At 38.1% G+C, this 15,045-nt stretch overlaps 1 protein-coding gene across 1 annotated transcript in view; it reads right to left on the bottom strand.

Annotated features, from left to right (window-relative positions):
- Pou2f1 (POU class 2 homeobox 1) overlaps positions 1 to 15,045 on the bottom strand; it is a 142,156-nt gene that overhangs the window by 44,295 nt on the left and 82,816 nt on the right. Inside the window, exons 3-5 of the mRNA XM_059280569.1 lie at positions 4,565 to 4,665; positions 2,677 to 2,730; positions 811 to 933 (exon numbers count right to left, since the gene is read on the bottom strand). Of these exons, the coding sequence (XP_059136552.1) occupies positions 811 to 933; positions 2,677 to 2,730; positions 4,565 to 4,665 (278 nt within the window). The remainder of the gene's footprint in view (positions 1 to 810; positions 934 to 2,676; positions 2,731 to 4,564; positions 4,666 to 15,045) is intronic.

Below are 15,045 nucleotides of genomic sequence, written 5' to 3'. Positions count from 1 at the left end.
GATGCTTGGAATAATTCTCTTGTACGCTGTCAAGAGTTGTCACTTGAATTGGTTTAATAAAACGCTGATTGGCCAGTAACCAGGCAGTGTAGGCAGGGTGACCAAACTAAGAATGCTGGGAAGAGGAAGGCCCAGTCAGACGAAAAGGAAGCAAGATGAGAATGCGATATTGAGAAAAGGTACCAAACCACGTGGCTCAACACAGGTAAGAATTATGGCTTAATTTAAGTGTAAGAGCTAGTTAGTAATAAACCTGAGCTACTAGCCAAGCATTTATAAGTAATATTAAGCCTCAAAGTCAATTATTTAAGAAGTGGCTGCCAAGTATTTGGGAATAGGCAGGCAGGAGAAAAACTTCCGCTTACACAATGAAGCATTTAATGTGCATTAAAAAGTTTAGAGTCAGGTGTGGTGGTTCATGCCTTTAATCCCAGCACTGCAGAGGCAGAGGCGGGCAGATCTCTGTGAGTTCAAGACCAGCCTTACAGAGTGAGTTCCAGGACAGCCAAAGACAGATAGACACAAGAAACCCAGCCCCGAGAAACCAAAAGGGAAAAAAAAAAAAAAAAAAAAAAAGAACTTTGCAGTTTACTCTGTAAACATCTGAACATCTGAAGCTGTAACAAAAGAAATCTTGCAAAGTAATGACAAAGGTAATTCTTTTTACAGAGCTTCTGCATCCAGGAAGTTCCTGAAAGATACAATAGTGTCATGCTAGTAGCAGCTGCAGTGAACAGTTTCAATGAGATGTGAACCAACGGCCGTTCAGACACAGAGGACAGTCACAACACTTTCTCAGTGGGAACTTACCCCCGTTATCTGCCCCCCCGCCAGCATTAGCTGGGTCTGGGGGATGGCTGACTGCACGGAAGGCTGCTGCTGTGAAGGCTGGCTTGGCTGCTGCGGATCCCCCGATTCTTCACTAGATTTGGACTGGAGTGGGGTTGGATAGGAAAGAAAATAAATAGGTGATTAAAAGAAATGTACTTCTAACTCTAAAAATGCAAGAATTATTTAAAATATGTGCTGTTCAATTCTGAGTTTGGGGGCTTTCTCTTTTTCCTCTCTTACCTGTCTTTTCTTTCTACTTATGTACTCTTACAACTTTTTTATTCTAATCTCAGAAAAGTTGCAATTATAAATTTTTAAAAGAAAAACTAAACTGGTCCTCCACAAATCAACAAAACCTTTCACAACCTCAAATCCCCAATTCAGGCAATGAAGAGAAAAGGAAATTATTAGACTCTTCAAACTAACACTCTGACATATACTGTGGCCAAGTCTCAAATTTCTTCATATACTATCTTATAGTTCAATTACTTGACCTACAGAACTTTTAATCTACTATTTTAAAAGAACTCTAAATGCAGCATCTTCCACCAAGTAATGTACAAGCTTGAAGGAAAATGATATAGTCAAGAATTTACAGGCCTTAAAGGGCCAGAGAGAAAATTTTTTATGGTAATTAAAACTGGTTATACAGAGTATTAAAATTCTGCATAGATTTGCATATTTTCCACCACCTGTTTGGGAGACTGCAGCAAAGCTAATTAACATAAAAGCTCTGATTAATTCTGCCAGTCATTGAAAGATAATTACAGTGCAGGACTGTAAACATTCTGCACTGGAGATATAGCCTGTTTGCCAACATCTCTCTAAGGGATGTTAAGTTTACCATGGCAACCAAGGCAATTTTCTGCCTCCTCTCCCTCAGAAAGGAGAGTCACATTATCTCCTTTTCTCTCCTTGTTTCCACAAGGTTTCACAGAATGTTCAATCCAAAATCTTTAGTCTTTAGCAGCACTGGAATCACTCTTCTAGAGTACGTTTTCCCCTCCTGATTGTGTCCTAAACACTACAAAGAAAGGCTGACTGAAAGGTTAGAGTTGTGCAAAATACTTGAGCCATGAATCTTCTGTCTGATGGTTTTATAATTTTGACTATCTGACCAACAATGTCTTGCTTATTTTTTTAAATAAAAATTTATTATTATTTTAAATTGTGTGTGTGTGTGTCTGTCTGTCTGTCTGTGTGTATGTGCACATGTGTGTGTAAGAGGGTGTCAGATGTCCTGGAGTTATAGTCACACATGGTTCTGAGAGTCCTGATATGGGAACTAAACTGGAATCCTCTGTAATTCTTAATCACCAGGCGATGACTCCAGTGCCCTTTAATGTTACTTCTATTTAGATGAGAGAAGAGCACTTACAATGCTACCAATGTCTTTATTTAAATACAGGTAAGCAAAACTGAGTCCCAGGAGGTTGTGACTTGCCAAAGGTCATATACCTAGTTATTGGTACAATGAGACTTCGAAACCCAAGTTCCCCAATTCTCTGTTCAATGTTTCATGAAAATGATAAACAGTCTAGGAAAAAGAAGGATACTTAAGAAGCTATTTGATTTTGTGTTCAGTATGTGTTCCTGAACTTCACTCTAGAATTCTGATAGTGAACTTCATTTGTCCACCTCTGGCTTACATACAGTAGCAGATTAAGGTGATTTTCATTAATGACACTTATTACCATCTGGATTCAGCAATAAAAATATAGCAATAATAAAATTAATAAGTAGTAACAATCCTAAGTAGTTCCTATTCTAAATTATGTGCTCAATACAGAAAATTATGGAAAAATTAATAGAAGATATGACCTATGTGCTCATATTCCAACTTACCTGAATGTTTAAAGATTGAGCAGCAGCCTGTAAACTTGTCCCAGCGAGCTGGACCTAGGTGGAAAGTAATCAACGGACATAATAATCTAAAACATTGTCATTCATCACTAGAGGGTATCATCAAGAAATATTTCAAATACTAAGTGTATACCACTGTGTTAGAATTGAACATACAAATATATATTTTACAGAGTTAAAACTTCCCATATAAGCTCACAGTTCCCCACACCCTAATGAAAACTGCAGAAATTTCTTCTAAATAGCATCATCACTAAATGAGCACTAACAGGTAAGCCACAGGATGGGTGCTTCTTATTGAAAACTCTATCTGTAGTCAGAGTCCGCCTAGGTTCTGAAAACCTAACATACCTTTCATATTGTTTTAAAGAACACATAAAAACAATCAACATGTACTTTTTTTATCATTATAAATGAAAAAACTAGTTAAGAGAATCTATCCTATAAGCCATATAGGAAAAATTTGTCTTAATATTTAATATTCATACTTCAAATCCTAGTCATATTAAAGTAAGGACACACATGCAATTAGAAAGTCATCATTTGGCAACCATGAGAGCAACCTGATTTAGAAAAGGGTCGTCAACAGATCATCTAACTAATGGGCAAAACAAGAGTAAGATGCTTCTCCACAGATGCTGAGAATTACAAAGGGCACAATAGCAACTTCACAGGGAGGGCTACCTGGCAAGCAAATTATCAGGCTGAACAATTAATGCTACCAGTAATGAGATAGGCTTCGTGTTACAAACACTGTGAAGACTGTATTTCTTATGTTGCAATCCTACTAAAAATGGATAACCTGAATCTAAAAATAAAATCTAATCACAACAAGAAAGCAGACAAGCTCAAATTGAGGAACTTCCTGATTTGTACTCTTAAAAAATGTTAAGTTTTTTTAAAAATTAAATATTTATTTATTGAAGGAGTTGGCTGTCTCCGAATAACTTACAATCCTCAAAGGTTAATGTCTTGAAAATAAAGAAAGACTAAGAAGGGAGAAGAAAGATTACAAACTAGACTAGAATAAATGAAGACTAAAGTGGAAGGGTGGTAGTGCAAATAATCATCAGAGAATATGTAAGTATAAGGATCCAGGCAACTAGCTGAACATAGATGCAGAATTATGAATCATTACAACTTTGCTTCCTTTCAGTGTCCGCCTTTAATCCCAGCATTCAGGAGGCTGAGTCAGGCGGCTCTCCAAATTCGAGGCCAGCCTGGTCTACAGAGTGAGTCCAGGAGAGCCAGGGCTCCACAGAGAAACTCGGTCTGGAACCCGCCTCAGCCCCCACTCCAAACAACAACGACGATGACGACGACAACAACAACAAAACTCCAAAAAACTTGAGGATAATTCCTAGAATTTCACCTATTTTCAAGTAGAGCAGCTTTTATTAAAAAAGTGGTTTGGTAGTCTAGTGACATTTTGATGAAAATAGTGGTAAGTATAATAAATAAACAGAATTCATGTTCTGTTTTAGACTGGGGGGGAATCACGTGGTATCGGGTAGTTAAGTTAAAACTCGTTTTTCAAATCTGAAACTAAGATGTTAACAGTCCAGCAAGGGTCTGAGTAGTCCCCTATGTGACAATGGTTTTAGTGTAGTGGTAACTGATAATTTACTAGCTTCACTCAGCCATCACAGATTCAAGCTCATGCTCATGCACAACATTAACCTAGTATTAGGTGTGTCCCAACAAAATATTCTTTTGTTCACACAGCTGTAGAGTCAATAAGTATGCCAAAACTATTAATTCTATACGAATCATTCAGCAGGATGGTTACACATGATTTGAAATAACTTCCCTAGCATTTTATGTCTCCTTTAAAAAGCATTCTCAGCTATGGCTGGGTGAAACAGTCTACCTGGTGGAGATGTCCAAGGAAAGCCTGGGCCTGGGCTGTTGAGATTGCTCCTCCAACAGGCACAGGCTGTTTCTGAAAGTCCAGGCCATTCGTTTGTGTGCCTGGAAAGCAAGCAAAATAACTAGTAAGTGAAATAAATTCAAATGAAGCAAAGGACTCAACTTCCAGTTACCAGCATCCATTAGGAACTTGTTTTGAATAGTCACTTTTCTAAATATCTTCAAAGAGAAGAAAAGATTCAGAAAAATGGAAACAGAACATCATGGAAGAAGAGTCAGTAAAGAGCCAGAATATGGAGAGAAGCGCTATGAAATGCTGTTTTCTGGATGTGAAATGCCTAAGGTACTCATGAACTCACAGCATCTGTAGCTGTCTCCTTAAGACCGCCACAAAAATCAAACCAGCCAAACTTCTAGCACAATGGGGAAGTATCATCCAGGCTCCATCCCTTAATGAGGAGCCACCGGCGGTTAGGAGTTGCTGTAAAAGGGAGAACCAATCCACTTTGAGGGTGTTCCTAAAGGTTTCCTGTGCTCCAGTGGATGACCCCAAACCCATACACATACAGGCAACACTAACTGGACTTAGTGGGTCATCCAAACAAAAAACAAACAAAAAAGTTTGACAAAAAAGTCAAGAAGTTAAGATGGGGACATGTTAGGAGATATGAGGGGAGCTGAGGGAGGAAAATAGAGAAATATTTTACTATATACATGTATGAACTTCTCTAGAATAAAGAAAATTATAATTAAAAATAAAAGGAAATATAAAATAGAGTTGTGGTTTGAATGAAAATGGCCCCCATAGACTCATATATTTGAATACTTGGTGCCATTAAAATTCCATGCCATTCCCTGTTAGCCCTTTCTGCCTCATGGCTGTGGTAGTTGTCTCGGAATGTGAGTTCTCAGCTACTGCTCCAGCACCATGCCTGCCTGCCTGCTGCCATGCTCCCCATCATGATGGTCACAACTCACTCTCTGAAAACTTTATTCAGTAAGTTGCTTTGGTTATGGTGTTTTAGCACAGCAATAGAGAAGCAACTAAGACAAGAGACTCTTCAAAAGGTAGGACAAATATGTAACACCAACAATGCTTAAAAAGCAGGCACAAAATAAAAAATGACTGACAATCGTAAGAGTTACTGAACACCGAAATACAGTGATTGGAGCAACCAGGGCTGAAACTGGCATGGCATTTATGATGGCTTTAAGGAAGAGATTATTTTTACTGTTTGAAAGGATGGTAGAGACTACCCAAGAGAGGGTCTTGGGCTCTCTTTTACTGTCATTCTACTTAGCAATTCACTTAAACACAAGAAATTCACTGGTTACTTTGTGAGGAGCAAGAAGGATTTACTACTGATGCAAAGACTTTAATGAGAGGCAGTCTGATAGTTAAGTCATCCTTTATATAAATAAAATAGCTGTAATAATTTCTTCAATATCAAAGTACAGATTCCTGTATATATCTTTTCTCCTGCCCTTTGATTTTGACACAGGGTCTCACAGAACCCAGGCTGACTTCAAACTCATGACTTTCATACCTTACCTTCCTAAGTGCTGGGAATAAAATGTGTGCCACCACAAGCAGCTTCACTAATTCCAAAACAGTGCCAATGTTCACCATTACATATCTTATTTTCATAGAGTCCATTCAAATGCTATACACTAATTCTACATTCAGTTCCTGTTTTAAATGATAGCAAGTTCCTTATAAATTACAAAGCATCAAATAATACAAAGACTGATTTCCAGCATCCTGGGTACAGAAGACTACTTCTAATAGAATCAGCATTTAATACTGTTTAATTGATATGCCTTTGCTTCTTGAGGAGATGGGATAAAGGTATATGGGAGTTGTACTGTAAATATTTTAATCCATAAAAATATTAGGATGTGTTGGCATCTACAAAACCTTGTCTGGCTAAGAAGAGAATGCCTCTCCCAGGCTTAGTGAATACTTAGCATTAAATTGATTCAAACTAATCAACTCTAGAGTGTTCATCCTGCCCTGCCTTGCATTTCCTATCGAAAATCCAATGAAGGTGGTGATCTAAACTTTTCCCTCTCTTCCATTTTTTTTTTTTTAAATACTTCTGACTCCTTTTTTCCATGAGTGTCATGTGTGTCTCCTGTCTCCAGGACCTGTGAGTATAATCAACTTTGCTTTTCTGAGTCTTCACTTTTTTTTTTTTTGTATCTATGACTGACCATCAATACAAGAATAGAAGACATTTAGACAACCACTCAACTATATACAGAAATGTAAGATGCAAAGGCAGATAATTTCTTTAATAAGATAACTATGACATTGTGAGATGAGTAGAAGAAAGGTATTACAGAGAAACCATTCTTGTTGAACTACACTACAAAGAAAGGTGATCGGATATACACATACAGCCCAACTGAATTTGAGTATGAGATGTTATGAGAAGACAGTGATGCTCAGAGGCAAAACCAGGTAATACTTGGTTTACATGCTTGGGAGAACTGGAACACTGGGAAAAAGAACCAGGAGTTTATTCACCGAGTTCTTGGCCAATGAATCATGTAAGATGATTATTATTAAACACATGAAGGTCATGATCGTTATTAAACACATGAAGGTCTAGAGATGCTGAAACAAACACCAAAGTAGTCTGGAGTGCATCAAGAAATGACAGGCCAGGGTCAAAGATTCTGTCGAATATTATTACCAAGCTTTGTAGCCTTGTAGCCAAAGCTATCTAATAGCGCATACAGAGAAAAACAGGTTGAAGACAAACAGGCAATTAGAAAGCAAGGAGGTAGGGAATCCTTATCCTAGTGTCTCCAAGAGCTAAGGGAAGGATAGGGTAGTTTAATCTGTCAAATGCTACAGAAAAAGATCAGAGCACTGAGAAACAAATGCATCTGAAGAAAATAGAAGACTGATAAAAGTGGGACCAATACTTAACGAAACTGGGAAAACAACACACAGCAGAAAAATATCAGCTTGATTCTTTCAAAGGAGTCATACAAATATTAAGTTTCTGGGCCGGGCAGTGGTGGCGCACGCCTTTAATCCCAGCACTCGGGAGGCAGAGGCAGGCCGATTTCTGTGAGTTCGAGGCCAGCAGCCTGGGCTACCGAGTGAGTTCCAGGAAAGGTGCAAAGCTACACAGAGAAACCCTGTCTCGAAAAACCAAAAAGGAAAAAAACAAACATAAGTTTCTGGCAAGATGAAGCAAGAGAACTGAGAGGAAGCAAGCAAACCATTTAAGGACTGCAGAAAAGATGTCACCACTGCTGCATTTGCTCTGCAGGCCTAAAGACCCGAGTTTGGCTCCCCAGAAGCCACCTAAAAACCAGACATAGTAGCACATGTCTGTAACCCTGATAGAAGGAGGAGGCACAGCAAGAATCCTTGGAAGCTTGTAGGCCAGCTATCATGATATGACCACGGTTGAACAAGAGACCCCTTCTCAAACATAGTTGGAGCTAACGACTGTCACCTGCGGCTGCCCTCTGACTCCACACATGTATGCGTACACAGATAGATAATAACAACAGGACTTCATAAACCACTTCACATTAATAAAATTTAAACTTAAAAATGGATAACTCTCCAGAAAACAGAATTTATCAAGACTGACTCTAGAAGAAATAGAAAACATAAGAGTCTCACAACATTTAAAGAAACTGAATTAGTAGGTAAAGAAACAAACAAAAAACTCCCCCAAAGAGAATACAATGCCTAGATAACTTTACCAAGGAATGGTTCCAAAAATTCAATGAATAATTAACACATTTTCCCAGAGAACAGTAACAACAAAACAAAACATGAAAACACATCCCATCTCATTTACTGAAGTCAGCGTAACCGAGATACCATAACCTGGCAAAGATAAGTATAAAAAAGAAAATACATGCCAGTTTCATTCATAAACATAGTCACCCGGAGAAAATACAGACAGAAAAAGAAAAAATACTTGAGAATCTAGAACGAAGGCTGTGACAGAGATGAGCCCAAGTACAGCACCAGGTACAGGGCACAGGCCCAGCTGAGGGATACGTGGATTTCTGTGAAGTTAAGATCCTTGTCTCTCCGGTTCTCGCTTCAAAGCCAGCAAGGAAGGACCAACAATGTACAAAAGTTTCCTCCCCGTATCAGCAGACCACAGCACTAACCTCTGCACTGCATTTCAGCATCTTATTGTTTTCAGTTGCTTGACCACTTTGCCTCTTGTTCCTCTTGCTTTGAATACAGAAGCAATACATCTATACCTCTCTTGACTACAAAACTACATTTTGTACTTCTCTAAAATTCGGTGGGCAGCAGGAGAAAGAAAACTGAGCCAACAAACACAATACAGATGAATCTCCAGTCTGCATGCCTGGTTAAGAAGAGAAACTCCAAGGCTATAGTTCAATGCTTTTATTTATATGACATTTAGAAACAGGTAAAACTGAAAAGGGCCATTAAAAAAATAAGTGATTGACCTTGCTTTATAAATAAGAGGAAAATACATAGAAATATTTCCACTATATAACTACATAGTAACTAAATTCAGACTGCGATTAAGTTTTTCTACCCCTCTGCCTCACATTCTCTCCCAGATGTTCTGTTATCCTATTACCAAGGAATCCAATGCATATTTGCAAAAATATTACCTAAGTCATTAACCAATAACTAGAGCAAACTGGGGCCATTACGAGACATAAGGTGTCAGAAATGGGGGCCTTTTGAGTCTATCTCAGAGGTTATCCCATTTACACTAACTACTTCTTGAGGGTTTATTTACTTTTTATTTACTGTGTATGAGTACACGGACATATGCATGCATGGATATATATCTACTCCATATATGCTGTACCCACAGAGGCCAGCAAAGGGAGTTGGATCACATAAATGAACACAACCCTAGAGTTTGATAGCCCTTAGCCTGAGTTCCAGGAGGGAATCCAACTTCTGGGGCCACCCAGCTGCCAGTCATTGCTGTAGAGTCCCCAAACTCTGAAGCTCCAGAGGTTTGATACCCACAACTGCATGCTTACAACAAGTGATTACTACCTAGGTCTTCAAAGTAAAATGGCAAGTCCACCACCTACTGCTGTGGCTTCCCACACTACCAAACCAATTGGGAGATACTTCAAAACAGAGCAGTACTCACCTCAGGGGCTAAGAACTGCAAAGTTTCTAGAAGATTAGGTAGAACCCATCCAGTCTACAAATTACAGAGCTAAGTATAGACCACATGGGCCACTGGTATGAAAGAAGGGAAACCAGTAAAAAGAAAATTCTTATCAGGATACTGTCCAGCTTGGGTGCAGCACCAGTATAAGTCACACAAAAGACAAGGACAAAGTTCACCTGACCCTCTCCCCATACATGAAACTGGCTATCTTCAATCTCAGAGGACCCAGTACCCTCATCTCTTTCCCTCTGTACTTCCTTTTTTCCTTTTACTATATTCTTACCAATAGTTTTGCACCATCAATTCTAAATGCTTTATTTTATATTTCATCTCAGGTACTCTTCTAATACTCTTTGTATAGTTTCTTTCACTGCTGGGCAATGATTTTTCTTTCCTCAATTCCTTTCTTCCCTTGTCCCATGTTTCCATTTTTGCCCTCTTACTTTCAGTGACATTTTTATCTTACCTTACTTTGGGGATTTTTGTTAGTATTGTTCATTTCTCATCTTATCTTTTCTGATTTTCCTGCTCAACATTCTTCTCCACTCCTCTTTTTTCTTATTTAACTTTTTCCTCTATTCTACCTTCACCTCTTTCCTTGGCTCCTTCCTCATTTTACTCATTTGTATTTCCATATTTATACTAAATAATTTTTAGAAAATTCTAAGTTAGTTTTCTATCATTTAGTTTATGCTCATTGGTTATAGACGGGTGGGCATTAACTGAGTTTTAAGTGTATTTCTGTCTCTCGTACAGTCTGATGTTGCTATTTTAAGGTTTTTTGGTTTTTTTTTCCCCACTGAATGATATTGGGCTACACAATAAGACTCCAAAATAAAACCGGAAGAGATGTTCAAGACAATAGATACACAAATCACAACCCAGAAACACACAAACTAGGAAAAAGCAAGGCACTATTACTTCTCTAAAAGATCGTAACTCAAAACCAAATTCCAAGATACTGAAATAAGCACAGTTTCAAAAGTTCACTAGTAAAAATGATCAATGACTTTGATGAGGACACAATCACACAGTCAAATTCTGTCCAGTCTTTGGAGAGTTGGCAGCATAGAGGAAAAACTCAGAAAAACAGATGAGAAACTGAGCAGTACGGGAGAAAACATTATCAGTATGCGAGAAAAAGTAAGCAACATGGGAACATTTTCAGCAAAGACATTGAGACTCTGAGAAAACAGAAAAAAATGATCAGAAGTGAAAAACCCAATGAACCAAATAAAAAAACAGTGGAAAATATTACCAGTAGACTTAAGCAAGCAGAAGAAAGATTAGGAATGGAGGAGAAGACTGAAGAAACACTATATATTTAAACATCAATGTGGCGTGCACATGCGTGGGTTGGTGGTGGGCATAATAACCACATCCAACTACCCTGGGAAACTAGTAAGAGACCAAGCCTAGAGGGAGGAACTGAGACTAAAAACTAAAGGCAGAGAACCTTATCTATAAAATTACAGCAGAAAACTCCTCAAATCAAGAGAAAGAAGTAGGCATTCAAATGTAAAAGACATTTAGAACCTGAAATCGAAATGGAGAGAGAAATATCACAACACAACGGATTATAGTCAAATGCCTAAAATACAAAGCAAACAGGGGAAAATGTCAACTTACCTACAAAGACAAAGATATCAGAATAATATCTGGTATCTTGAAAGCAACCAAAAAGCCAGGGAAGGATGTAGCGGGATACTTCAACTCTTTAAAAGTCAATTAATTGCCAGCTAAGACTACTATATAGCACAAAGCTATTCTTTAAGATGCGCAAAAATATAAGGGTATTTCAGAATAAGCACAAACTAAGGCAGTTATGTCAATCAAGCCAGCACTGTAGAAAACACTTAAAGGAATATTATACACAGAGAAGGAAAAAAGATACATAGTAAACCAGAAAACCTTTACTAGCAGGGCAGAAAGAAAACAACAAATAATTCAACCAACCAGAAAAACAACCAACAAAATTAGTAAACTTCTCTCAGTATCAACTTACATGTAAATGGTCCCAACTCACTGACAGACTGGCTGACCGGATTACAAAACCAGATCAGACTAACTGTTGTTGCCAAGAAACATATCAGTTAGATATAGACTGAGAGTTACAGTATGGAAGTCAACTAATCAAGTGAATAAAAGTGAACAATAAGCTTGGTAGAAGCTGCTCTGAAATATGATAAAGTGGCCAGGCGGCAGTGGCACATGCCTTTAATCCCAGCACTGAGGAGGCAGAGCCAGGTGGGTCTCTGTAAGTTCAAGGCCAGCCTGGTCTACAGAGCGAGATCCAGGACAGGCACCAAAATTGCACAGAGAAACCCTGTCTTGAAAAACCAAAAGAGAGAGAGAGAGAGAGAGAGAGAGAGAGAGAGAGAGAGAGAAGAGGAGAGGAGAGGAGAGGAGAGGAGAGGAGAGGAGAGGAGAGGAGAGGAGAGGAGAGGAGAGAAGAGAAGAGAAGAGAAGAGAAGAGAAGAGAAGAGAAGAGAAGAGAAGAGAAGAGAGAGAAATATGATAAAGTGGACTTCAAACCAGAATTACAAAAAAAAGCCACTACCTGCTAGCTAAAGGAACATTCCATCAAGAAGACCCAACTGTAAACATATATGCATCAAATATAGAAGCTCCCAAATTTATCAAATAAACACTAATGGGTATAAAAGGTCTGACAGACCCTGACAAAACAAACATGGGTGACTTTAATATTCAATTCTCACCTTTAAATAGGTCGTCTAATTTAAAAAGTAAAAAAAAAAAAACCAAAAAAAACCTTTAGACTTAAACTGCATCATAAATCAAATAGTCTTAACAGATATGTACAGAATATTCCTTCCTTAGGCCACAAAGTAAGCCTTAACAAATAAAAAAGGAACTAAAGTAATTTCTTGTGTCTTATCCAATCAAACTGAAATAAAATAATCAATAGCAAGAAAAACTATGGAAACTACACAAGTACATAGAAACTAAACAATAAATTGCCTTTCTGGTTTGTTTTTGAGATAAGGTCTCTTGTAGCTCAGGTTGGCCTCAAACTTGCTGAATAGCTGAGGATGGCCTTGAACTCCTGCTCTTCCAGCCTCCACTTCTGAAGGTTGGGATTATAGGCATGAACCATGACATCTACAATGCACTTTTTCTTGAGTGTATGTAGGGTCACTGAATCAATCAGGGAGAAAATTTAAAATTCCTCAACCAAATGAAGATGAAGGCATGGCTTACACAACCTTTGTAGTGGCCAGTAACTATCACTATCCATGACTAAATGACCCTACCAAGCATGTCAGCGTGTGACCAAGGACTGAATTCTTAACTGCATGTAATTTAAATTTAAATATCAGTTGTAGCTACTGGACACCAGGAAATGGTATGGGGCTCCTATTCATCTACTAACCCTTTCAATGGTGAAGCAGGGTTCTGTGATTATCTTTCTTTCAGCTTATTTCACTCTCTTTCTCAAAGAATTCCTTGTGTAGGACCTTCGTGCCCAGGATTCTTTCTTTCCTCAGAAACTTACTGCTCTCCTTAGCTGCTTGTACCTTCCCCTTCAAATACTACAAGACATCCTGAATGTAACATTTTCAGAGCTGAAATCCATCCCTTTATCTTCTACTTCTCTTCTGGGCAGTCCCTACTCTAAGAACAGCATCACATCCCCAGCCCCACACCAACACAAGTTCTTTTCAGATTCTAGTCTTTTCTTATTTTACTCCCTCACAATCTTCTCACTCCACCAGCAATGGCTCATTAAATTTGACTCCCAATTTCTGCTGCCAATACTCTAGGCCAGGCTGCTGTATAATGGATTTAATTGAAAGAGCAGTGGAGTATAGATTTTTATTTCAAGCAAGATATAAAGTATAACATGGTTGGAAATTTCTTTTATATATAAAAAATTTCTTTTATTCCTGTTGGGGAAAAAATTGTGAAAAATGACGTGAAGCTAAGCTACCCTTTAAGGGAGAAGGAGAAAGTTACAATCTCTGATGATTTGTGCCCACAAATCTTCTCATTAGTGTTCTATATTTTAATTAGTAATGACTAAAATGCAGACGGCTGCTAAAATTTTAAGTTTGTTACTTGCGTATCTCATCACTTGTGTATCTTTGGCAAAAGGATGAGTTGCTTTCTCAATCATTTACTATAAAAGTACAATTAAAATTCAGTGCCATTATTATTATTTGTTTGTTTATTTGGACACAGGATCTCTTTTAGCTCTGGCTGTCTTGGAACTGGCTGTGCAGACCAGCCCAGCTTCAAACTCAAAGCTCCGCCTGCCTCTGCCTCCCAAGTGCTGGGATTAAAGGTGTGCGCCTCCACACCAGTGCCGCCATTCTTCAGGGTTCAGTAATTATAGCTCCTTTGCTTCTTTCTACAGGTGCACATGGATAGAACCAAGGCAAATTTCTCAATATGTAATAGAAACAGTGTGTTCTGAATGATACCTATCAATTAAGCACTAGAGGAAGAACTATCTTTCTCTCACAAGTATTTGATGTCTGGCTTTAGAAGAAAAGAACAGCATAATAATCTATGTTTAACTCTGCTTCCAAGACTCTCTAGAAGCTCTTCAGCCACTTTCAGTAACCCACAGAGCAGTGTGGTTCTCAACCTTCCTAATGCTGTGACCTTTAATACAGTTCTCCACGTTGTGGTGACCCCCAACCATAAAATTATTTTCATTGCTGCTTCATAACTGTAATTTTGCTACTGTTATGAATCATAATATAAATATTTTTGGAGATAGAGGTTTGCCAAAAAGGTTATGACCCACAGGTTGAGAACTGTTGTCATAAAATTTCCTATTATTTAAAACTTTACTATGAAAGCACTCCAATAAATACTAGTGTTGGAATTTCTACTTTGGGACTTGTAAGCACCACGCCTGCCAATGAAGAATGTAGTTCACACAGTAAAATGTGCAATAAACACTATGCTAATATTAAAAATGATAAAAGAGAAAATAATATTAAAAATAACCCCTACATAAAATCTAAGTTCAAAGGGAAGATAGTCCTGAATCTGAAATCTGTAATGACACTGGTTTGGTTTGTTGAGAATTTCATCTAGAAATGTTTAAAAGATGCAGGCTGAAAGGCATCAAGTTCTTAAATTATGAAAGAAAAACAACTATATCACTAATGTCCCAGTCTTTCAGGACCTTTTCTTTATGTTAGAGAAAATGATGTCTGGTTATTCTTTGTGAACACAATATCATAATACTAGCAACTGTATAGCAATTTCCTCTGAGTTGACACATTCCATCCTTCAGGGAAGCATGTTAGGACTCAGGTATTAAACAACCCAGAAGCTTCAAGAAGTC

Source organism: Peromyscus eremicus, chromosome 15 (assembly GCF_949786415.1).
Source record: "Peromyscus eremicus chromosome 15, PerEre_H2_v1, whole genome shotgun sequence".
Classification (NCBI taxonomy): Eukaryota; Metazoa; Chordata; class Mammalia; order Rodentia; family Cricetidae; genus Peromyscus; species Peromyscus eremicus.
This window is presented reverse-complemented; position numbering and strand designations above follow the sequence as displayed.